Genomic DNA, 24,565 nt, shown 5'->3' with positions numbered 1-24,565 from the left:
TCCCTCTCACCCCCCTCCCCCCGTGCCAAGACAACCCCCCACCTCCCGGTAGCCCCCGCTGCCCGGTGACGGGAGGCAGCGCCCGCCGGGGGTCGGTGGCGCTGCTGGGGACACGGGTGGGGAAACACGGGTGCGTGGGGACAGGCGTGTTTGGGGTAGACGAGCGCAGCCAGGCCCGTGGGAGGGACGCGGCGGGGGGGTGGGGGGGAGCCCGAAGGGGGGTGGGAGGCAGCGGGGAGTTGTTGGTGGGCGCTGGAGACAGGCGCATCCAGGGGTGGGGGGAGCCAGATGTGCGCACGGGGGGTGGGGGGCAGCCAGATGTGCGGGGGCGCAGGTGGGCAGCGCCACCAGATGCGGGCCGGGTGTCGAGTGCAGCGGGGGGGTCACCGCGGTGCGGCGCGGGGGAGTCACCCCGGCGGGGGGGGTGGGGGGTGCGGGCGCTGTGCCGCCCCGCCGTGTGCCCCGCCTGTGTGTGTGTGTCCCCCAAATCCCGCACCGGGGGGGGGGGGGGGGGGGGGCGGCGCGGCTCCGTTCGGCGGGGGGGGGGGGGAGGCGGGGCGGCGCTGACGTCACGCCGCGGCCCAGAGCGAGGCTGCCGGGAGCCGGCGCCGCAGCCGCCCCGAGCGCACGCCCCGCGCCCCGCTCCGCACCCCGCTCCGCGCCCGGCCGCGGCCCCCGCGCCGCAGAGCGCACCGAGGCGGGCTGGGGCGGGCGGGCGCGGCGCATCATGCTGCCGGCCTGAGCGCGGGGCGCGGAGATCGATCCCCCGAGCGCGGAGTCTGAATTAATCCGGGCAGCCGGCGCGGGGAGCGGGGGGAGGCGGCGGTGGAGGAGGAGGAGGAGGAGGAGGAGGAGGAGGAGGAGGAGGCGGCGGCGGCGGCGGCGGCGGGGGGTGGGGGAGGAAGGCAGCGAGCGAGCGGGCGAGGCAGCGGCAGAGCCCGGCGGCCACCATGGAGCTGGCGATGGAGAACCTGGGCAGCCTCCACGGCGTCCCGCACTCGCAGCCCGCCGAGCTGCTGAGCCCGGCGCACGGGCGGCAGGGCTCGCACCGCAACCTGGTGCCGCACGGCCGGCCCGCCATGGTCTCGGGCATGGCCTCCATCCTGGAGGGGGGCGACTACCGCGCCGAGCACAGCCTGGCCGCCCCGCTGCACCCCGCCATGAGCATGTCCTGCGAGTCGCCCTCCGGCATGAGCCTGAGCAGCACCTACACCACGCTGACCCCCCTGCAGCACCTGCCGCCCATCTCCACCGTCTCGGAGAAGTTCCACCACCCGCACCACCACCACCACCACCACCACCCGCACCAGCGCCTGGCCGGCAACGTGAGCGGCAGCTTCACCCTCATGCGCGACGAGCGGAGCTTGGCCTCCATGGGCAACCTCTACAGCCACTACCCCAAGGACATGCCGGCCATGGGGCAGCCCCTCTCGCCGCTGCCCAACGGGCTGGGCAGCCTGCACAACGCCCAGCAGCCGCTGGCCCCCTACGGCCCCGGGGGCCACTTGCCCAACGAGAAGATGCTCTCGCCCAACGGCTTCGACTCGCACGCCGCGATGCTGTCCCGGGGCGAGGAGCACTTGGCGCGGGGGCTGGCGGCCCCCAGCTCGGCCATGATGCCGCCGCTCAACGGGATGCACCCGCACGGCCACCCGCACGCCCAGCCCGGTGGCTCCCTCCTGGGCGAGCGGGAGCGCCAGGCCTCGGCCACCGGCTCCCAGCCCGGCGGCTCCGGGCAGGTGGAGGAGATCAACACCAAGGAGGTGGCTCAGCGGATCACGGCCGAGCTGAAGCGCTACAGCATCCCGCAGGCGATCTTCGCGCAGAGGATCTTGTGCCGCTCCCAGGGGACCCTCTCGGACCTGCTGCGGAACCCCAAGCCCTGGAGTAAGCTCAAGTCGGGCCGGGAGACTTTCCGGAGGATGTGGAAATGGTTGCAGGAGCCGGAATTTCAGAGGATGTCGGCGCTCAGGCTGGCAGGTAGGGCACGGCACGGTCTGCTGCCGCGGCCGCCCGCCCCCACCCCCGGGCGGGTGGGTGACGGGGTGCTGCGAACACGCGTGGGGACCATCGCGAGCTGGGGCCGGGGCTGGGCCGGGGGCTACCGAGCGGGCGTGGAGCCTGTAGAAGAAAGGGAAGGAAATGGTATTTAAGGCGAATCCTATTTAAGGAGAAACCCCCCGCTTCCCTCCCCGGGCCTGCTCCTGACAGCGGGAAATGAGGGATCCCGGGTGGCGGGAGCCGGGAGCGGCCCGGCGCCCCCCGCCGCCCGTTCGGCTGCCTCCAGCCCCGGCAGTGATTTCCCGCTCGCTCCCGCCCGCCGAACCGGCCCCTGGTCCCTCGGGCGGACCCCGGGGAGCCGCTGGCAGCCCCCGGCCCACGCTCCCCGCCGCCCGTGGGCGCGGGCTGAGCCGCGGGGCCGCTCGTGGAGCTCCTCCGCCGCCACTTTGGCACCGCCGCCCGGTACCGGAGCCGCGCTCCGGGGGAGGTCCGGGCCGTCCCGCCGTTCCCCGCCGGGAGCCCGGCTGCGGGGCCGGGAGAGGCGGGAGGGGCCGGGGCTGCGCTCCGCTCCCGCCGGGGCACCGGCTGCCCTCGGGGAGAAGGAGCGACGACCCCCGCGCCCCGTGCCCCCTGTTCCCGGCCTGGGCGGGGCGGGGGGGGGGGGGGGGGGGGACGGCGGGGCTCATTCGGCCTCAGGCCGGCGCTGGGCCGAGGGTTTGCTGGAGAAACGCGGTTATTCTGCGCGGCCGCGCTGTGGCTGCGGGGGGAGCGGGCGGGGGACGCGGCTCCGCGCTCCTCCGCGCTGCGCGGAGCCGCCGCCGGAGAAAGGGCCGAGGGCTGTCAGCGCCGGCCGGAACCCCCCGGGCCCCGGAGCCGCTCCGGCCCTTCCTTCCTCCGGCTCCTCCGCGCCGTGGCTCCGCGGGGCCAAGCGGGGGTGGCCGTGGGGTAAAACCCACGCATGTATGATTTTATTTATTTTTTTAAATAAATCCGAGCTCCTCATGGGGCCGGGTAGAGTCGGGCCCGCCGAGCGCTCGGCACGGCGAGGAGCCCGCCGTTATTTATGGCGGAGAGCAGCGTTCATATGTATTTAGTGTAATTCAGTTGCTCTTTAATTAGGGCAGGGTAGTGGCATCTTTTAGTTCCAGTCGATGCCCTATTGAAAAGCAGTTAATAGAATGCAAATTGTTCCTGGCTTTACAAGGTTCTGGTAAATAAAGATTTAAACACTGCCGCGATCGGCCGTTTAATGCCCCCGTTGTTCGGGCTAATTGAGCAGCGGGTGGCTGGTTTCTGACTCGCCAAAATATGAAATAATAACCATGATGGTGATGATAAAAATGCGGCCCCGGCTGGGGGAGGTCCCTGCCCGCCGGCCCGGCTCGGGCTCTGTCCCCGCCGCGATCCCTGGCGTCGGGGGAGCTTTATTCTCCCTAAAATGGTTTTTATTCCCCAGCGCCGAGTTTCCCTCCGCCCCAGAGGCGCCTTGGAGGCATTATTTCTGAAATTAAACCCTCAAATTTCTTGCGGACGGGGTTTAAATCTTTGCTTTCTGCGAAGACAGGAAAAAACCCAGCAAACCACCAAACCAACCACCCCGCCATCAATTCGCGTTGAACTCCGGCTCCCCACGCGGGACCGGGCCGCGGCTGCCCCGAGAGGCCCAGTCTAGGGCGGGGGGGGCCGCCTCGACCTCCCCGCGGCCTCCCCCGGCCCGGCCGCTTTGTTCCCGGCCCCCGGCCCCGCTGCCGCCCCGCTGGGACCCGCTTTCGTTTCGCTCCTTCCGCCGTTTCGTCCACCCGGGCCCCGGCGTGGGGCAGGTTTAAGCCCCGCGGGGTCAGCCCTGGCCCGGCTGCCCCCAGAAGCGGGTTTCTGCGGGAGGGGGTCGCGCTGGGGGGGGCCGTGCCCGGCCTTCCCCACCGATGCAGGCGAATCCCCCCCAACCCGACCCACCCCGGGGCCGCCGGTCGAGCCTGCCCGTCCTTTCAGGCCGCCCCGGGCTGGGGGGCTGGAGGGGCCCGGAAGGCTGAGACCCCCCCGGTAAGCAGGGAAGGGACCCCCCTTCCTCCCTTCCCCGCCTGGGCAGCGATCGGCTTTTTCTCCCTCCCAGTGCAAGCAAAAAAACGAGTGTTAGACGCGGGGCACGGCCGGGGAGACGGCTGGTCCTGGTTTTAGTCCTAGAGCTAGTTCTGGTCCTGGTCCCGGTCCTAGTCCCGGTCCCGCCCGGCTGCTGGAGTCCATCTGATGGATTAGTCCGAGTCAGTAAATCGCGGATCAATAAACACGCCGGGCCCCTATAAATGGCAATTGCCGCTTTTCTCCTCTTTCCACTCCAGTTCCCCCTCCCGCCGCTCCGTCCGCAGATGAACCATTAATTATTCAGCCGGGACCCGGGGGGGCTGCAGGTCCCCCCCGCCCCGGGCTCCCTCCGGCTCCGCTCGCCCCGCGGGGCTCCGCAAAATAGGGGGGTCCCACGGGGAAACATCTGGGCAGCAGCTGGCGGGGCCCGGCCCGACCCCTCGGGCCATCCATCTCTGCGACCCGCTGTCACGGCCCCCCCCCCCCGCTCCGGATGCAGCTCTACAAACTTCGTGACCCCCCCCCCATGAGGCCTGCGAGGGCCCGTGGGTGGCGGGGAACCCCCACCGTGGCACCTGTGGGGGCCCGTCCACGGCGGAGCGGGGCTCCGAGCCCCCACCCGCGAACCCCCACCAGCCATCCCGGTCCCCTCGGTGTCTTGGGGGCGAGAAAAGCTTCGTTCTCGTGGGATCATGTGGGAAGCGGGTGCGCACCCATCCCCGCGTGTCCGCGGAGGGCGGTGGGTGCCTTCCCATCATGCGTGTCCCTGGGTGCCCTCCCACCATGTGTGTCTGTGGGTGCGCTCCCACCCTGTCAGAGCCCCCGCCGGTGGAAACCGCCCCCCCCCCCCCGCCTCCGCCACGGTTTTATTCCCACACTCAGGACTAGAAAATTCGCTCGTGATTATTTCTCGGGACGGCGACAACACCGTTGTGTCCCTTTCGCGACACGGCGGCTCCCCGCTCGCCGCCTTCAGCCGTCCTTAACTCGAACGGCCGATCCACCCTCCCGTGTTTTTCCCCGAGAGTCGTCTCTGTGCGCGAGATTCACCCTCTTGCGTGAAGCGTTTGGCCCGCGGGTGGGGAGTTTCCCGGCACCCGGGATCAGCTGTTTCTGCCCCAAAGTGTTTCCCGTGGCGCGGAGCCGGGGGACCGCGGCCGCGCTGCCCGTGGGAGCCGGCGGCCGGGAGGGACCCGCGGGCTGCGGCCGGGGCGCTGGGCAGCGCTCCCCGAGCGTCTTCGTTTCCTTCTTCTGCTTTTAAATTTTCTTTTCCCTTTCCCTATTCCATCTTTGTTTTCTCTTTCCTTTAGCCTTTCGCCCCTCCCCATTTTTCGTTCTCCCTTTTTTTTGGCTTTCGTTTTCTTTTCGTGTTTTATTTTCTTTTTGTTTTTCCCTTTCCCCCTTTCCTTTCCTTTCCTTTCCTTTCCTTTCCTTTCCTTTCCTTTCCTTTCCTTTCCTTTCCTTTCCTTTCCTTTCCTTTCCTTTCCTTTCCTTTCCTTTCCTTTCCTTTCCTTTCCTTTCCTTTCCTTTCCTTTCCTTTCCTTTCCTTTCCTTTCCTTTCCTTTCCTTTCCTTTCCTTTCCTTTCCTTTCCTTTCCTTTCCTTTCCTTTCCTTTCTTTTCTTTCTTTTCTTTTCTTTTCTTTTCTTTTCTTTTCTTTTCTTTTCTTTCTTTTCTTTTCTTTTCTTTTCTTTTCTTTTCTTTTCTTTTCTTTTCTTTTCTTTTCTTTTCTTTTCTTTTCTTTTCTTTTCTTTTCTTTTCTTTTCTTTTCTTTTCTTTTCTTTTCTTTTCTTTTCTTTTCTTTTCTTTTCTCTCTCCTGCCAGGGGTCTCTCCCCCGAGCAAATCTCTGCCGCAGCACGAACCATCGTTATTCAAAAAAAACCCCAAACCACCCTGAAACTGCGAGTACGATCGCGGGGCTGGGCCAAGGTAAATGCCTGAGAGCTTTGGCAACGCCAATAATTAATGCCGCTAATAATACTGCGAACTAATACACGGAATTGTCAGAATCAGGGACAAGATTGCGCCGCGTAAAAACTCGGGATTTTTTTTTTTTTTTTCACGAGTTTTGCTTCAATTTCAGTCTCTTTCAAACGACTTTGGCCCAACGACGGCTCCTCCCCGCCGGCAGTCACCGGGCATCGGCCGCGGCTCTGGTCCGGGAAAGCGGCGGAAAATCGCGGACGGTTTCGCTGCTTTCGATCCGCGCGTGTCCGCGGGGCGACGGGGAAAACGCGCCGAGGCCGCGGAGGAGGTTTGTGGGATCCGGAGAAAATTATTTTCGCAGCCGTAAAATGCAGGAAAACGAGAGTTTGGGCTGCAGGCGCCCAGCGCCTCCCCCCTCGGCACGGGAGAGATGCCCACTCAGGGAAACACAAAGAAAGAAAGCGAAAAAAGGGATAAACCCGTTTTTCCCGTTGGAAAAAAAAAAGGGCTTTTTTCCTTAAATTTATTATTTTTTTTCTGAAATTATTATTATTTTATTTTATATATTTTTAGCACGTCAATAACAGACAACTTTCTCCGCCGGCGCGGAGCCGCCCGCCGGGGCCGCCCGCCTGGAGCAGCCACCGCCGGGACCGCCGGCTCCGCGGGGGCGGCCTCTGCGCGCCCCGCCCCGCCCCGCTCCGCACCCCGCGTCCCGCTCCGCACCGCCCCGCGCCCCGCTCCGCGCTGCCGCCCTTATCAGCGCGGCGGGGCCGCCTCGCTCCGCCCGCGGCTGTTTTTCTGTTTGCTCCTAATCTGGGCGTCAGAAGGGGCCAATAAACCTCCCGTCGGTTAAATATTAAATGGGGTTCCCCCCCCACCCCCCAAGGAGGAAATAACCTCCCTTCTCTGCGGGGCGGCACCTCCAGGTACAACCCACCCGTGTCCGTGGCGTCCTGCTCCCCCCAGACACCGCACCCCCCACCCCCCCGGGGTTCCACTCATCGCCTGCCCGGGAGGGACCCCCCGACCCCCAAGCAGATCCAGTGCCAGAGCCACACCCAGGGCCTTTCTTGCCGCCTCCTCATTTTGGGGTGCACATTTTGGGTGGGGTTTTGTTGTTTTTTTTTCTTTTTCTTTTTCTGGGGTACAACGTGGGGGTGATATTTTTTTCTCTGTCCTGTCAATCGCCACCGAAACCATAAGGGAGAGATAACAGAGAAGAGAAAACTCTCAGAGTGACCTTTGAATCAATTTGAAAAACCTCATTTAACTGATAAGTCTTGAAAGGCCCAGAACTAATTTGAAAATACATCTATTAAAATCTCATTGCCGCTGCCTGGGAGCTGCTGGGAAGGGTGTGCGAGGCGACTTCCCGGGGTCGGGGGAGCCGGGAAAGCAGGTTTAAGCCCTGGTCAACAAAGAGATTGTGGAGCCACCTGCAAAATGATGGGGCTTAAACCAGGAGGGAAATAAGAATATTAAAAAAAAAAATCGGTCTTTCTTCCCCAGCTGGTGGGGAAAGGGGAGATTTACAGCATTTTCCTGCCATAACCAGGCACGGAGTCTGGGATCGCAGACAGAATATTGGATTTTTTTTTTTTTTTTTTTTTTTTCCTCCTCCAGAAAACAAATCCAATATTTTCTCATTCTGCTCAGATGCGGTTGCAGGGCCGGGGAGCCTGTGCCTGTGGGAGAGGGCAGCCGTCCCCCCCCAGCCGCGGCCGCGGGGAGGCTCTGCCTCTGCTCCCATCGCAGGGTTTTCTGCCCGGCGTCCTCGGTGCCGCGGAGCGAGTGCCAAAACTGGGGACACACGCGGAGTGTGTCCAAAACGGAGGAAGGGGAAGGATGGTGAAGGCAGGAGAAGACCAGAGGCAGGGCCCAGGCGCCTGGTTTCCTGCCCTGGGAAGATCCCACCCTGCCCTGGGCACGGCACCTCACGTCCCCCCGCATCCCCGCGGCATCGCCCAGGACCAGAAATCCCCTACGGAAACCTCCCGGGCACACGGGTCTCCTCGTGTGAAACCTTCGCAGAGCTCATGGCAGGGTGGCGATGACCGACTTGCAACGCCAACAAAAAAATAAGAACAAAAATTTAAAAAAAAAGCCCACCAGAGCCTGGCTCGAAAGGGCTGAGGCTCTGCAGCTTGGTGGGGATTCAGGGGCCCAACCTGTGCTCCTGCTCCAGACCTTGGGGGGCAGTTTGGGACGCCGCTGCCTTAGGACGGGCTGTGTTTCCCACGGGAATCGCTGCCTCCCTGGCCGCGGCAGAAGCTGGACCCGTCACCTCCCAGCCCCAGCACCTTGTTGGCTGCAGGGGAAGAGATTTTCCCCGTTGCTGCCTGATTCCCTGAGGTTTCTCAGAAAGGCTCAGGCAGAGGCACCCTGAGTACAGATGGAGGAATTAGGCAGCTTTGATCTGTGCTCACCCCACATCTACCCACCTGTGCGGCTCTGCCCCAGCTCCCTTTTTGGAGCTGAGCTGGGCAGCACAAATCCTGTGGCTCAGTATCGAGCTGAGGCTTCAATCAACCCGGGATGTGTCCCATCAATCCAGGATGTGCTCTTGGCCATGGCCCTACTCCTGCACAGCACCACCAGCAGCACAGAGAGGCTGGGGTCAACCCCTGGCTTTGAAAGCTGGACAAAAAGGGATGTTAGAGCCAAAAATTTTCTCCTCCAGTCCATCCATCCTCAGTCAAAAGTGATGCTGGGTGGGTGCAACAGGAGCGATGCAGGTATGCGCCGGGGCGGTGAGGGGCTGGTGAGCAGCCGGCAGCAGCTCTTGGCAGCCGAGTGCATTTACTACGGGCTCTGTGCAGGACCATGGCCATCGAGTGGCAAGATTTTGCTGATTAAACAGAAATTTAAAAAATCTCGTGAATACCTCAAATGATACAGAGCATCTCCAGCGAGATTTAAACCAAGGCAGGGTTGGACAGGCAAAATGGATGATGGATTTTTTAAAACATTTGGGGTTGTTAAAAAATAGCCAAACAAAAAGCAACCTGGATTCTCTGGTGCTGGAAGGAGAGACCAAAATATTTAAAAAATAAAGAGCTGATATTAAAATCCAGACACATTTGCATGGACATGGGTAGGATTTCAAGAAGGATCGTAATAATTCTGTCTTTTAACATATATATATTCTGTGAGGGATATGCACCGTTGCTCTAAGAACTGGTGGTTTCTGCACTGCAAGGCGAGGAGGTCCAGAAATTATTTAAAAAGGATTCAGTGGGGTTCAAGGTGTTTCACAGGTGGTGATGTTAAGGCGTGGAGATGGCAATGCTGTCCCGGAACAAAAGTGGGGCCGGAGGTGCCACATGGCGAGAGCAGGGGCACCCACGTACACCCACATACCCCCACAACGGGTGGGATGCGGGCAGAGGTGGTGGGCTGAGATGGGCAGGGCTGCAGCGAGGCTGCTCGTATTCCCTGCTGCGGGTACTGACTTTTTGCCCCCTCGTTGGGGACCAGTGACGGTCCTTTCCTTCACCTTCACATCCCTGGGGTTTTGCCTCCAAGCTCTGCACCGCAGGACCTTGGTCGCTCCAACCAAGCCGTGCCCTGGTTTCCTCCATGCAGGAGGACTCGGTGTTACCGTGAACTGAGTTTGGGGAGCTGGGGGGTAGAATTTGCTGCCGGGCCTCTAACCTGGGGAGTGGCAGCCACCACCACCGCTGCCTTGTGTCCCCATTGGGACACTTGGCCCTGCCGTCCTGTCTGGGTTCTGTATCTCTGTGATTGTGTCCTTTTTCTGTTCCCAAACTCAGCGTATGGAAATCACCAAGTAGGGGTGATCCCTTTGCTGTCCAGGGAACCTCGTCACCCCTGGCAGGCTGGAGGTGGCTTGGCTCTGCCCAGCTGGGGAGAAGGAGGTGGAAAATCCCCATGTGGGAGCCTGCCGAGCGGAAAGCAGCGGCTGGTTGTGGGAAGGCACTTGCTGGGACTGGCCATCATCTCCTTACTTGCAGAGCAGTGAGGAAAACCCCGACATCTTGACAAAAAAAGATAAAGCAAATTGCAGCTTTTTCTGCTGCTGATGGCACAGGCAGCGGTAACCAACCCAGCTCTGCTGAGTCCAGGTCTCGGCAGGAGGAGGCAGCAAGGGGAGCAGGGGGCTGATGGTCTCCTGCCCAGGTCAGAGGAGAACCGAGGTCTCCTGCTGTTGGCATGAATCCAGGGAACCCTAAATATTGGGGGCTGGTGGGCTTGGGGCGTGATGGGAGGGCTCGGTGTGTGGCACGGCTCTGCAGGGCACGGCCAGGAACCCGATACATCAGGTTTGGCTGTCAGGGACCCTATAAAAACCCAAAGTGGACCAAAATCAGGAGAAACGCCACATGCTAAAGCGCTCTTCAAAGGGCTGCAAAGGTGATGGTCTCCCCAAGGACCCCCGACAGCGGTGCCTGGCATGGGGAGGGCACGGAACGGGGAAGCCAAGAGCCACGGCAAGGCTGGGTCTGGTCACTGGGAAATGTCCCAAAGCCTCGTCTCCCCTCCCCACGCCAAGTGCCACCACACAGCTGAAGGGACACGAGCTGTGACTCGGCTGTGGGTTGACAGGTTGAGCATCTGCAAATCCCCCCATGCCTCAGTTTCCCCACGTGTAAGTGTGGGGGTGACAGTGCTTTCACAGAGTGTATGAACACACCAGCACCGGGTTGTTAAAGCCGAGGAACTCAGCGATGCCACATAAAAGGCCAAACCTTTAAGCTGGAAGACGAGCTCCAGCGAGTGATGCCCCTTTGTGGGAGTCACGCTACCCTTAGCTGATAAAGAGCAGGTAATGAGCAAACTCTCTCCATTAGGGATAAAATTGTGAATGTATCAGGAGCTGCTGACGGGTGATGGTATCAGGGGCTGACAGAGACATCAACAGCTCTGCTCTGCTGCCGGCAGCGGCTGCTCCCACTACAGAGCCTCAGAGACCCTGGCGCTCAGTGCCCGTCGCAGGGCCGGGGAGGGCAATGCAGCATCCCATCCCTTGCAATTTCTCTGGAGGTTTGGCCCTACTCTACTTTTTTCCCATCTTCTGAGGGTCCCTTGTTTACCCTGGACTTGGAATCCCCCCCCAGTAAATTACAACCCGGGATGGGGGAATGGATCTCCGTTGGGCTTTGCTCAGTGGTTGCTCAGTGGATGGACCAGCATCTGGCCCAGTTTGGCTCAAATGTGATGCTTGAAAAAATGATGGGGTCAATGCTGTGGTGGTTTGTGGTCCCAAAGCCCCCCCAGGATGGGGGTGTCCCTTCTGCATCTGCCTCCCAGCCTGCAGGCGATGAGGAGGAGGAGGAGGGTGGGTGGGATGGTGGCACCGCACTGCTGGACTTTGGAGTCACCCAGAGGGACGCAAAGCTTTAAGAAGAGGCTTCTGAAAATGGGTCCATGAATCAACGCCCACCTTTAGTTCTTTTTTTGGGGGCCAAACTTCAGGATAGTGATAACATTTCACAAGTGGAAGGCAGTGAACCCCTACCCTGATATTCCCAGGAGAGCTCCTGTATGGGGGGCCTCCTGCTGGACCCCCCCCCAAAGCCGCTCACTTGCCTGCCCATACACACAGGCAGCCAGAGCAGGACCATGCTTGATTTAGGGCATTTAATTTGCTTTCTGTCGCGTTTGTAGTGAGGTGGGTGCTCACACCCGCGTCTGCATTGCAGCTGGTTTCGGTTCGGGTAGGTCAGAAATGGGGCGAAAGGAGACGAGTCGACGATGTGGTGAAGGGTACAGGGATCACCGGATGCTTTGCACAACAAGCTAAAAAAAGAAACTGAAAAATAAGTCATACAAATCAGGGCATTTATTCAAAATAATGCCGATTTCAAATCAGCTTGCTTTTGTTGGAGAAAATTTGAAAGCATCTCCCCAAACCTGAAACAGCCTTTTCCGCCCCAAATTGATGATTCCCAGCGATTCCTGTGCCTTCAACACCTCCAAGAAAAAAACCAAATTATTTATTTGCTTTGATTTTTGGCACCGTCGTGAGGTGGTTGCCCCACTGGTGGGTGCCCGGGGGTGGGAGAGGATTGGCCCTGTGCTCTGCACGAGAAGATGCTGCTTAGTGGATACAGACAGAGCTGGGATCTTCAGCCCTGGGGGTGCCATTGCAGCACCGTCACCTCACTGGAAAAGGGACCTTGGGGGGACATTTGGTGAACTGGGGGGCTCAGACGTCCCCCTCGGCTCCTGCTCAGGAACTTTTCTAGTGGTGTTTATGGAGGGTTTATACTTTTTCTGGATGATGATTTCATTCCAGCTGGCTCCTCTCACAGCGACTCGCTGTGATGCTCCTGAAGGAGCCGGAGCCCAGCCTGGGTATCCCGGGGGTGCTGGCGGTGGGAGGGGGCGGCTCCCTGGGCAGCATCACCATCACCTGGCAGACACCCCCTCCTTGGCTGTCTCCTGCTGTGCAAAACCAGGAGAAAATAGACAGGAAGGGGAAGGGGGGACGGGAACATGGGGAAAACAAAGGGGCTGCTGGGCGTTGGGCTTGGATAGAGCTGTGACACCTGGCTGGGTTCCCCTCGCTCCTCTCCTGTCTGTCCCTTTTCTCTTTCTTCTCCTCAGTTTCTTTTTCTCTTTTCTTTTTTTAAATTTTGTTTTCTTTTCTCTTTCCCTTTTTCCTTCTTCCCCTTTTTCTTTTTCTTCTTCTTTTTTCCTTTTCCTTTTCCTTTTCCTTTTCCTTTTCCTTTTCCTTTTCCTTTTCCTTTTCCTTTTCCTTTTCCTTTTCCTTTTCCTTTTCCTTTTCCTTTTCCTTTTCCTTTTCCTTTTCCTTTTCCTTTTCCTTTCCCTTTCCCTTTCCCTTTCCCTTTTCCCTTTTCTTTCTTTTTTTCCTTTTTTCCTTCCCCCCCCCGCCTTTTCTATCCTCCTTTCCTTCTCAGCCCATTTTGCCCCCCGCAGTCCCTTTCCCAGCCAGCAATGAACTCTGGCCAAGAGAAACCATTCCCTTTAACCAACCACCCAAACACCACCACCCGCCTCCCAGCTGTGCCATTACATTTCACTCTCCCACCTTTGGGGGGAAGCCCTGGGGACAGACAGTTCCCACCAGGGAGGAACCCAGGGAATAAACCATCTCCATCGGGATTAATCCCCCCAGCCTGCAGCCCCTTCCCCTTTGCCTCCCTCCCTGCAGATCTGCCCGTGAGCTCCCCGCCGGTCACGTAGCCATCAAACTGATGTGCCAGCAATATCCAACACGCAGTTAAAGCCACTCGTGGGAGTTTCAATAAAATCGACCGGGCAGGATCAATGGGCTGCGCCGGCCCTGGCCCCATCCCCACATGGGGGGGGGTTGGGGGGGGCGCAGGAAAAATACCCAGGGCTGTGAAATGGGGGCAGTGGGAGGGGGGCAGCTGATTACAAATCCATCCCATACTTGCCGTGATTAATTGCTGCTTTACCAGAAGGAACAGCTCTGCGTGGGGGTCATTTTTAAAGGTAATGTTGTGGGGGAAGTTTCTCTTCCATGTTTGGATGGGAGGAAGCAAAAGCCCTTTTCCTGCAGGAGGTTCCCTTCCCGCAGGATGGGGTTGGAGAGAGTCAGGGAGCTGGACACGGGGAGCAGCGACAGTGAACACAGCCCAGGCTGTTGTCTGCCCCCTCCAGCAGTGAACTGGGAGCTGGGAAGGGCCCTCCCCAGCTGCTCAGGAGCATCTCCAGCTGCTTTGCAGTCACAGGGAGATGCTGAACCCCAGCCAGCCGGGATCGCTGGTGTCCTGACATTGGGAGCCCATTGTGGAGCATCTTCTGGCCCAGCTCCCAGCCAGGGAATTGCTTCATGGTTGGTTGCCCAGTGTGGTCCAGGTTTCTGGCTGCTCCTCATCCTAAAACCCCTTCCAGGCGCTGCTGCCTGCACCCGGGCAGCCCCTTCATCCCACGCCAGCAGTGAGGGCATCCAGCTGGGCTTGTGCATCCTCTCCCAGTGCTCAGGGGTCTCGGTCCTTGCCTTGCCCTCCCCGGCGGTACCTGGCTCGAATTAAAACATCATCCATCGTTACAGCGGCAGCGCGTAATCCCTGGCAGATCAGTGCAATTACTGCGGGAAATACCTTGGGAGCTGAACTAATAACGCCAGAGCGGTGTATTAAGAGTCACTGGCTTAGCGCCGGCCGCAGCCGTGCCAGCCCCATGCGTGTGGGGGGACGGGCTGAGCTGCCCCGGGGGGCAGCAGGTTCCTGGGGGGCAAGTGGTTGTGTGGTTGGGGTGGGAGCAATGGGAAGGGGGTGAGGCCTGTGGGGCAGCTGTGGAGTTGTTTGTGGGGCAGCGATGGGGCGGTGATGGGGTTGTGATGGGGAAGTGATGGGACAGCCATGGGGCAGTCATTGGGCACTGATGGGACACTATAGGGGGTGACGATGGGGCAGCTGTGGGGCAGTGATGGAGCAGTGATGGAGCAGTGATGGAGCAGTGACAGGGCAGTGATGGGGCAGTGACAGGGCAGGGATGGGGCAGAGATGGAGCAGTGATGGGGCAGTGATGGGGCAGTGATGGGGCAGTGATGGGGCAGTGATGGGGCAGTGACAGGGCAGTGACGGGGCAGGGATGGAGCAGGGATGGGGCAGTGATGGGGCAGTGATGGAGCAGGGATGGGGCAGGGATGGGGCAGTGAGGGGACAGCGAGGGGGCAGCGAGGGGGCAGTGATGGGGCAGTGAGGGGACAGGGATGGAGCAGTGATGGAGCAGTGATGGGGCAGGGATGGGGCAGTGAGGGGGCAGTGAGGGGGCAGCCGTGGGGCAGGCGCAGGTCCCCGCAGCCGGGTCGGGAGGTGCCATTCCCGCAGCTGCCGGGGCCGCCTGGCCCCGTGTCCCCCCGCCGGGACGCGGCTGGACCGCTCCAGCCCTGCGCGCCCCGTGTGTGCGGGGCGGCTGGAACGGCCCATCGCGCTGAGCGGGGGGGGTCCGGAATGGCCCATCTGCCCTGTGGGGGGGGTCCGGAATGGCCCATTTTCCCTATGGCGGGGGGGTCCGGAATGGCCCATTTTCCCTATGGCGGGGGTTCCGGAATGGCCCATCTGCCCCGTGGGGGGGGTCCGGAATGGCCCATCTCGTCCGTGGCGGGGGCGGCCGCAACGCGCCCTTGGGCAGCGGCGGGGGGGCCGGGCGGGCTGTCCCAGTGCCCCGCCCCGGGGGGGGATGTCCCCGTCCATCCGCAGGGGGGCGCCAGCGCGGCGGGGACGGCCCGAGGTGTCTGCGCGGGGGGCGCGGGGGGGTGCGGGGCGGAACAAACCACTGCCCGCCCTGCTCCAAAATGGCGGCGGGGCGCTGAGGGGGGGCCGCGCCGGGGCTCCCTTGGGGCCAGGAGTCCCCCCCCGCTCCGCGTCCGCCCCGCTGCCCTCACGGCCCAGCCCCGGGGCAGGTGTGGCCAAGGGCCCTTTACCCAGGCCAGGGGTGAGGGGGGGGCCCAGCATCACCCTGGGCCAGGGTGTGGGGGGGACACACAGCCTGAGGGACCAGGCAGGGTCCCCCCATGGGGTCTGAGCAGTTGCCCTGTGTCACCCCCCTGCCCCCGAGCAGCCCCCAGCTCCCTCAGCGTGGTTTTAAAACAGAATCCCAGAACCATCTCGGTTGGAAAAGCCCTTGAAGCTCCTCCAGCCCCACCATGAACCTCACCCTGACCGTTCCCAACTCCACCAGATCCCTCAGCGCTGGGTCAACCCGACTCTTCAACCCCTCCAGGGATGGGGACTCCCCCCCTGCCCTGGGCAGCCCATTCCAACGCCCAACAGCCCCTTCTGCAAAGAAATCCTTCCTAAGAGCCAGTCTGACCCTGCCCTGGCGCAGCTTGAGGCCATTCCCTCTTGTCCTGGCGCTGGTTCCTTGGCTCAAGAGACTCATCCCCCCTCTCTGCACCCTCCTGTCAGGGAGTTGTAGAGGGCCAGGAGGTCTCCCCTCAGCCTCCTCTTCTCCAGACTAAACCCCCCCAGTTCCCTCAACCCCACTGTTGTCCCCAGACCCCTCCTCAGTGTGCAGTGACCAGCCTGGGCACAAGCCGCCCGTGCTGGCTGCTGCCTCGCGACGCAGATGGCTTTGTGCGGGGTGTGAATAGCTGGGAACTGGGTTACTCTTGGAGCTGTGCTGAGGTCAGGCTTGAAACCGCCTTGAGAGTGCCCAGGCCTTGCAGAGCGGGGCCTGGCAGCAGGGAAGGGCTCAAATCTGGAAGCTCCCTCCTGCGATGCGCTGCTGGAGCTAAGGGATAACCTGAGAGCAGCGGGTGTCCCGGCTCAGGTCCTCCCGCCTACCTTCAGAGGGTCCCAAACCCTGGCGAAGCAAACCTTGAACATCCCATCACGGAGGATTACAGATTTTCCTGTTTTTCACTGCACCGCAGAGCAAGAAAGCTAGCAGCCATCTGAGAATTGACTTGGCCAAACCCTAAGGGAGCTTCCCACCTCACACCCGATAAATCCACCTGAGACCAGATTTAATCAGGAAATGCAGAGAACGGTTGGTTTTTTCTCCCCGCTGTTTTTTCCCTCTCTCCAGCGAATGTTCCTTGGCTGATAACAGCTCTGAGCCCTCTCTGGATATCATCTCTCCACCGAGAGCAGCTCGGGAGCAACATGCGCTCTGGTGAAATATGCTTCATTGATTGCTGAATTTGTTTATTGTCCCTGCTCAGAGAGCCAGATCTGAGAGCTGCTGAAGGCAGAAGGAGTTTGGCAGGAGGAGCCCAACAGGAACGGGCTGGAGAGTCACTTAGCAGTAACCCGTGTTGATGCCAAGCGGAGATCCTTGCTGCTCCTTTCCTGCGTGAAGGAGCGAGGACGGAGGTGGTCTGCGCAGGACCCACAGCTGTGTGGGTCACAGCGATGTCACTTGCCCCAGATTGCTGGGGCAGGCACCTTGGCCAGTGTTACAGGGCTCCCCCTGTCATTGTGGCACGAATCAACCCCCAAACTCCCTTTTTCCTCCCAGATTCTGGAGCTGGGGCTCTTGCACCAAAGCTGAGCATGAGCAAGTGTCGCTGCCTCCAAGGAAAACGTATTTCAGCGGTTGGACACGGCCGTTCCCTCGCACCATCCCCACATTGTCCCTCTCTCCCAGGAGGCGACAACTTCCCCTGCCGCTGCCATCCCTCGCGGCACTGCTGGCTTCTGCCTGCCGCGCTGCCTGACTCCAGCACTTCATTAGCACCAATTTGTGCTCGTCACACTAAGTGGCAATGACTGGGGAGAAGAGTAAGGCGAACGGAGCAGCCGGGAGGATTCCCAGGGCAACTCTGCCCGGCCCTGCCTCACACCAGGGAGCTGGTCTGGTCCTGGGCCATGCTGGCAGCATGAGCACGGAGCAGCTCGTGATGGCAGTGGTCTCCACTGGGACAATGAGAAACAGCCGACCCCGGTCCAAAAAAAGACCTAGAAAAGGAGGAAATGGGACAAATGGGGGCAGCGACTTTGCCAGCAGACGTGATGGGTTGAGCCTGGTTCACCGGGGTGCTGGGGAGAGTGGAGCTGGGCACCAGGTCTCCCTTTATGAAAGTCTGTGGAAAAGCAAGTGAAAAATCAAACCTCTGCAGAAAGGAAATGCTTTTAACAACAAACCCACATTTTAATGTTATGTGAAACTGTTTGTTTCCGTGTCCATGAGGGATATGATGCAGCTGGCTCAGCCTGGGGCTGTCTCTGGCGGGGCCGGTAGCAGCTTACCTGGAGAGGACAAGAATTAAAATAGGGGAAATGTGGAGGGATGGAGCCAAGCACACCTGCAGCTGCCACAGCTTCTTTGTGTTCCTTCACCCACCCTCAGACCAGCCAAACCCCTCTGCTTCAGCACTGGAAAAGCTGAAAATACCACACTGTGAAAAACCAGACAAAGCTTGCGAAGTGCAGGAGAGGCAAAACGAGGCATCCCGCTGGTGTTGCCGCTCTGCTTCACGTTTGGGTGGCTCTGCTGGTCTCCTCCAGCCTCTGCCGGTCCCAGCTGAGCCCCTGTCACAGGAGGGACCATTGTCACCCGAGCAGAGGACCGAGGACTTGCGCTTTCATTTCCAGTCCCTTCCCTCTGGCTGCCAACCTGCGCTGCTCTGAACGCCCCTGGGCTGATGGGGAATGGGCTGGGGAGGTCGGTGCCGGCGGCTGATGATGCCTCGTAGCCCTGTACGGGTCGATTGGAGCTGCTCGCTGGAACAAGTCACTGACAGCCTTTGCAAGGGAAGGAAAATGCACCCAGCAACAGAGAGGTGAGCGCTTTGTCTCCTCTCATCTCCTCATTTGCGGCATTCAGAGGAAGATTTAATTTGCTGGGCTCGGGGAAGCGGCTCACCCTGCAGCGCGCTGGCTGCATACCAATGACCAGGGGCTCTCCCCGGGCCTCAGGACTCATCCTCCGGGCTCCCAGGGACACCAGCGGGGAAGCCTGTCCCCACAGAGGCAGGGCCATGTGGCACAGGGACACACACAGGGACGGCAGCTCTGGCCGGATCGTGTCACTCCGACCCAGCAGGACTGTGAGGCTGCAGCTCCGCAGACATGTCGCAGCTCCCAGCTGCATCTCTCGGGCTCTGGATGGCCCCTGACGCAGTTTTCCAAACCTGCTGGTTTCTAGAGCGGGGCAGTTTTTACTACAGCATGGTTCGAAGCTGTCGGATGCTGTGGGACCACAGCGGTCAAAATCCCCACAGATTTTGGAGACAAGAAAGTTGTTTTTTTTTTTTTTTAATTGTGTGCTGCTGAAGTCTAGGGGATTGCAGGGTTGCAGCATTTCCGAGTGGCACGTTCAGGGATGTGCAGCATGGGGCAGGCTCTGCCCCGGTGGTTGCATAGTTGATGCTGCATCCCCTTTGCCTGTGTGTTTGTTAGTTTTTGGAATCAAATGGGGTTTCAGAAAAAAAAAAAAAAAAAAAAGGCAAAAAGAAAGTCGTGGTTTGGGTTTTGAGCACTCTTTCTTCCTGTGTTGTACGCTGCTGACTCTCCTGTCAGCACTGAGTCTTCCCAGCTAGAAAAGACCCAAATTTCCACTGGAGAAGACTGTTTGTGACAAATCTCTTTAGGCTCTTTTCCTACAATGTAAAGCAAAGTCAAACAAACCTCTCACAGTTACTAAGTTGCCCCAGCTCTGAGCATCCTGGCTGGCCCAGCTGTGGACCAAAGGATTTCTGTTTTGCAGATGAAGCCCCTTGATCTCTGGTCCAGACTCTTCTCCAGCCTTGGGGGAGTAGATGCCATGAGGTTAATTCAGCTGAAGATTAGACACCGCTCTGCTGTGGGAGGCGCCGGGCTCATCCCAGTTTGCTCAGAGCTGCAGCTCTCAAAACCTTCCAGAGTATCAGGGCAGGGTCTGAACCAGTAACATCCGTTGCACAAACCAACACCCAGCTCCCCCTTCTCTGTGAAAGAGGTTGAGATCCCTCTGCCCCTTCAAGGAGAGGGGGAAACTGAGGCAGCCCAGGGGCTAGACTCATCTCAAAGGCATGGAGAGTAGCCAGCTTTGCTCAGGGCCCATTTCCCACCCGGTGCCACCAGTGAAAGAGCCCATCCCACCTCTGCACCAAAGAAACCTGTCCCAACCTTGCCGACCACAGCCAGGTACCCCCTCTCCATCCCTCCCTCCACCTCCCTTTGAGCCCCTAAACGCTCCTCAGTCCCCTTGCACTGCTGCGAGTGAATTTGACAGGGAGAAAAAGAGAAAAGCTGGTGGTTTGTTTTTTTTTTTTTCCCCCCTAACCTCGCTTACAGCCAGCATGCTGGCTCTGAAAGCCCCTGGCTGTCTTTTGTGATTTCAACAAATCACCAGCACTTAAGCAAAGTGGGCAGAAAATTACAGGTTGTATTGCAAGTGAATGGAGAGGGAGAGCACGCTGGGGCTGAGAAAACAGAGGTTTGCGGGTATAATAGAGAAACCAGTGTCTGGCAGGCTGTGGAAGCCTGCAAAGCCATCAGGTATTAGTTAAATGCTTCTCGGAGTTCATGCTGCGAGGCATAATCGCAGCTTCTGAACAGCAGCCATTTGATTGTCTCTATTATGTCCCTTTAGAAATGATTTGGGAGATATTTTGCTTTGAGCTGTCAAGGTTAAGTCAAGGAAAACGCGTTCCCTCTGACATAAGTCTCCAGGGAGGCAGAAACCCTCAGCAGAAATCCTCCGGGGAAGCGGGCGGAATGCCTGTGCTTTCGGAGGTCTTTCCTCCTGCTTTTCCCCCCGAGGTTCCTCCTCGCCTTTGCTCCCTCTGTTTTTTCTGCAGCCAGGTCAGCTGCCTTAGGGATGGAATCTGCTGGGGTTGTGTGCTCCGTGTCCGAGAGGAAGGTGCTTTGTACCATCACCCCGTCCCAGTGCGTCTGACATTCCCTCCTTGTCACTCCTGCCCTTGCTGGCTGGTTTCGGCCAAGCCTGGCTGGGCTGTGGAGGTCTCAGAGGTGCAGGTGTTGTGAAATGAGCTGGGGAGAGATGGAGAGAGGAGAGAAAGACCTCTGCTGTGGGTGAGCTCAATCCCTTACTGGCCGTTGGAGCGTTCCCCCTGGCCACGGGGGACCCCGCTCCTTCTCGCCCACTGTTGGTCCTGGTACCGCCACGGTCTCCTGTGCCCCAGGAGGAGCAGGGAGCAGGACAAGGCAGGGAATAAACCTCGTGTTTTGGACATTTGCTGGGGAGATAACGCAGAGGCAGGGGTGGAAGCGCCCTGAAGCATGTCCCCATCCCCACAGGCTGTGGCCAGGCCCAGAGACCCCAGAGGGATGTGACTGAAGAACTGCATTAAGCCAAGGAGGAGTCGTTTGGCGCTCGGGACTTGGAAAAAAGGTGTTTTGAAGCACAGAGAAAAACCCTCACCCTGCGCTGACCTGGGTGGGAGTTGGAGCTGTGTCCCCAACTGTCTGCTGTCCCTTGGCTCCCACTGCCTGCGGGAACACAGGGACGGCCACCTCCAGCCTGCCTGGGAAAGCAGCACCTGGGGAATGTGGAATGTGGAATAGGAAAAAGATCCTCCGTTGGGGGGTTGATGGCCGCCGTAAATAGATCTGACCAGCGTCACTATTGATTTCTGTTGTGCGGAGCTGTAATTAGATTGAACTGGGGAAGAGGGGTATTGGGCTGCGTCAGCAGAAAAAGAAATTAATAAATAAACAAACGAGCACAGGAAATGTGGGATGCGTCCGCCGCTGGCATTGGAGGCCAAAAAAACCAGGGGTATCAAGGGGTGCAGAGCAGGGTGTCGCCTCTGTCTAAGCAATATTTGGCACTGGTTTAAATGCTGGATCACAGTTTTACCAGCAAGACCGTGATGATTAATGTTTGCCTCAGAGCTTTGAGTTATTAATGGGTGACTGGTGTGTAATAATTACTCCTAAAAATTGAATGGGAGGGTGGGGATGTGAGGTTGAAAAGCTGAAACGCTGGGTCTCAGGCTGTCTGCCCAGCACCGCTGGTGGGAATGGGAGCCAGCAGGCAGGGGAGCAAGAGGACAACCCAGATCCCAGTGGCTTTGCGAGGGTTCCAGCTGGGTCAGCACATCACCCCCCATCTCCCATGGGGGTATGGATGTATTTACACACACCTACATGTATTTGTATGTTCCTGGTGGAGAGATACAAGTCCCATCCACGCAGAGCCAGAGCTGTGCTCACAGGCTGTGTGCGAGGTGGCCGCTATCGACGCGAGGTCCCACCCGAGCCACCGGCACGGGGCCCGAGCCCAGCATGCGGCGGGGACACTGGGAGGACGGGGGGCGGGCGGGCGGGTGGGTGGTCTGGCAGGGCGAAGACGCGCTGCTCCAAATGTGCACGTACGGTGTGGGGGGGAATTTTTCTGTTCGTTGTTTGGTTTGGGGGGTGTTTGGGGGGGGTCATTTTTTTTTTTTTTTTAAATTCATGTCTGGAAAAAAGTCAAATTTTCTATAAAGGCTTTTTTTGTTTGTTCTTTTTGCAAGCATCTGATGGTCATAGGGTAGGTTTTCACTAAACCATTCTCTGCTGGCTGTTTGAGTAAGGCACCCCTGGGACAGGGTCCCCCCGGCATCACCAGGGCTCAGACTGTCCCTTGTCCCTAAGGATGGTGGCTTGCAGCCAAACCTGCCTGGGGGGGAGAAGGGGAGGGGAAGGCTCTCCACTAGCCATCTTTACCAGGGATGGCTGATTTTGGCTGAGTGTGGTTGGTTGTGCCAAGCTCGGTGCCTCCTGTCCCCTGTCCCAGTGGGAGCAGAACCGATGGCTCCCACCACCCGCATGGAGACGGGGCAAGGGCTGAGCCCAGCAACTGGGGAAACAAGGCCAAATTTGTTGGATAAATTATCTGCTTCACTGAGCTCTAGATTTCCCCAGCTTTGGGTGGAAGGGGTGGATGTCATCCTTCTATCTTAGTTCAAGGTGATGTAAAGAGGACTTGTAGTGCAGGCCAGCTGAAGAAAATACAGAGGAAGACCTTGCTTGTTCTTTAGTGAGGAAGAAGTGACTTCAAACACCCTCCCGTTACTCCTAGGCTACATTGCTGCCTACCCTTTACTCAGCCTGGCCGCGGAGGTGTGTTTGTACAGCAGGCAGGTGGTTAGCCTGAGGAGAATACCTGTCCCGTGGACCCAAGATGCCATCCCATTGCTCCAGCAGTGGCTTTCAGCTGTGACCTCTGGGCCCTCCAAGTTCTGCGCAACAGGTCAAAGAGGCTTCTGGAAGTGCCTGAGAGAAACAAGCTGAAAACTGTCATCCAGCAACATTCCGACAGCAAATGTCTTGAAGGACCTGTGCCCTCCCTGCAAAATCCTTTAGAAGATCGGAACTAAGAAGCTCCAAAGGCTGAAAACTGCTGCTGTTTGGGGCAAGAGGGTCTTTCCTCAGAAAGTCTTTAGCCCACAGTTTCCTGGCTGTTTTCTGAGCTTTCCAGGAGGAAACTGTGTCCCCAGCCTTGGAGGGTCAGATCTGTGCCTGCCCTGCTCATGGGCATCTTGTGCTGCCGCAGTGCCTGCACATGTCTGTCCAAGTCCTGACCCAGTGAAGTCCCTGAGCACCCTGATCTAACCTCAACAGCTTTGAGGTTGTCCCTGCTTTGAGTAGGAACTGGACCAGCAACCTCCACCAACCTCAGTTATTCTATAATTTTCTAGAAAAATATCATAGCAAAGGGCTCCTTTTCTCACCCCTTCCACCAACAGCGTGCTTAAATATTCCTGCAATTAAAATTCACATATTTACCAAAAGGTGTGTACTCCATCTCCCTCCCTCCCTTGGTGCAGTGTGGCAGTGTCAGGGGGGCTTTCCTGGCTCCTGGCAGCCCATCCCTGTGTGACAGCACATCTGTCCTGACCTACTGCTCAAGCCAAAGCTGTAGAGGAGGAGACTTTTAATTTGGTGCTGGCTCAACTTGACACACATGCCAAAGTATCCAGTAGCAAAGGCACACAGGGGAGACTGAATTTGCTGGAGCTTCAGGTAGCTCAGGCTGTTCTCCAGCCTCTGGAGGTAGGAAAACCCCTTCCAAGAGCAGGTGGAACCACACACGGTCCTTCCAGGCCATCTGCCGTGGGACATCGTGGCTGCAGACCGGCCTTTTCACAACGTCCCTGTCCCTGGCTCTTCCCTGTGTTTCGGAAGTGGCAGCTGGATGTGATGGCCAAGAGACACTGGTTCCCTGAGTCCTCCAGCGAGATCCGCAGAGTTGACGAGGAGGCGAGGGAGACTACACCAGAGTGCAGCAAGGGAGGGAGGCTGGTGGATGACCTCCAAAATTTAGGGATGGAACAGGTATCAGTGGTCAGGCTGTGGGACCAGAGTCAGCCCAGGAGTTTCCTTGGTCTCTAGTCCCAGGGTCAGCTGGAGATGCTGAGACTTGGGCTTTTCCTGGGCATCTGAAGAGGTGATGGGCTTCACCCAGGCTTTTCTCATACTGATGTCGTAAGAGGATGTCATCCCATCTCAGCAGGCACCTAGGAGGAAGAGGGAGGAAGAGGAGACAGGTAGCCTAGGGAGTGGTGGGCAACAAGCCAACAGGTTTACTGGAGGGGAGGGCCTGGTTTTTGGGAGGCAGCCAGGCAATGTGCAAGTGGGCCAGGGTGGTGAGCACCAATTAATGGCCCTATTCTCTCTTTTGAACATCTAGCTTGCAAACGCAAAGAGCAAGAGCAGCAGAAAGACAGGAGCCTGCAGCCCAAGAAGCAGCGGCTGGTCTTCACAGACCTCCAGCGCCGCACCCTGATCGCCATCTTCAAGGAGAACAAGCGCCCATCCAAGGAGATGCAGATGACCATCTCACAGCAGCTGGGCTTGGAGCTCAACACCGTCAGCAACTTCTTCATGAATGCCCGCCGGCGGTGTATGAACCGCTGGCAGGAGGAGCCAGGCACCAACCCCGGAGTCCCCTCTTCTTCTACAAGCACTTTCTCCAAAGCATGATGTCCCCCAGCCCTCCCTGCCCCTTCCCGGACATCCTCCTCATGACAAAGCCAACCCCAGACTCACACTCATGCCCTGAGCCAACCAGGGTGGGTGCTTTTGGATGCTGCGGGTCCATTGGCCTCCCAAATCCTCAGCTGGGTGTCACCCCTGGACGTGGGCCTCATGCCACATCCTGCTGCCACGTCCTCCCAGCTCATGGAGCAGGGACAGGGTTTGCAACCAGGTCAGCTCTGTCCC

The 24,565-nt window shown here is 59.0% G+C and overlaps 1 protein-coding gene across 1 annotated transcript; it reads left to right on the top strand.

The window, feature by feature from the left end:
- The first annotated feature begins 950 nt into the window (after positions 1 to 950).
- Positions 951 to 24,325, top strand: ONECUT3 (one cut homeobox 3). The gene is made up of 2 exons (XM_074808607.1): positions 951 to 1,980; positions 24,033 to 24,325. The coding sequence occupies exons 1-2, from the start codon at positions 951 to 953 to the stop codon at positions 24,323 to 24,325; spliced, it is 1,323 nt and encodes a 440-aa protein (XP_074664708.1).
- The last annotated feature ends 240 nt before the right edge of the window (positions 24,326 to 24,565 follow it).

The sequence above is a fragment of the Strix aluco genome, chromosome 29 (assembly GCF_031877795.1).
Source record: "Strix aluco isolate bStrAlu1 chromosome 29, bStrAlu1.hap1, whole genome shotgun sequence".
In the NCBI taxonomy this organism is placed as follows: Eukaryota; Metazoa; Chordata; class Aves; order Strigiformes; family Strigidae; genus Strix; species Strix aluco.
Note: the sequence above shows the minus strand (reverse complement) of the source record. Positions and strands in the feature narration are given on the sequence as shown.

What these genes read in the sequence shown, in the direction of transcription:
- ONECUT3 (XM_074808607.1), top strand. Translation starts at nt 951, where the DNA reads ATGGAGCTGGCGATGGAGAACCTGGGCAGCCTCCACGGCGTCCCGCAC. An exon ending in GTCGGCGCTCAGGCTGGCAG is followed by an intron (nt 1,981 to 24,032) that starts GTAGGGCACGGC and finishes TTGAACATCTAG; the next exon opens with CTTGCAAACGCAAAGAGCAA.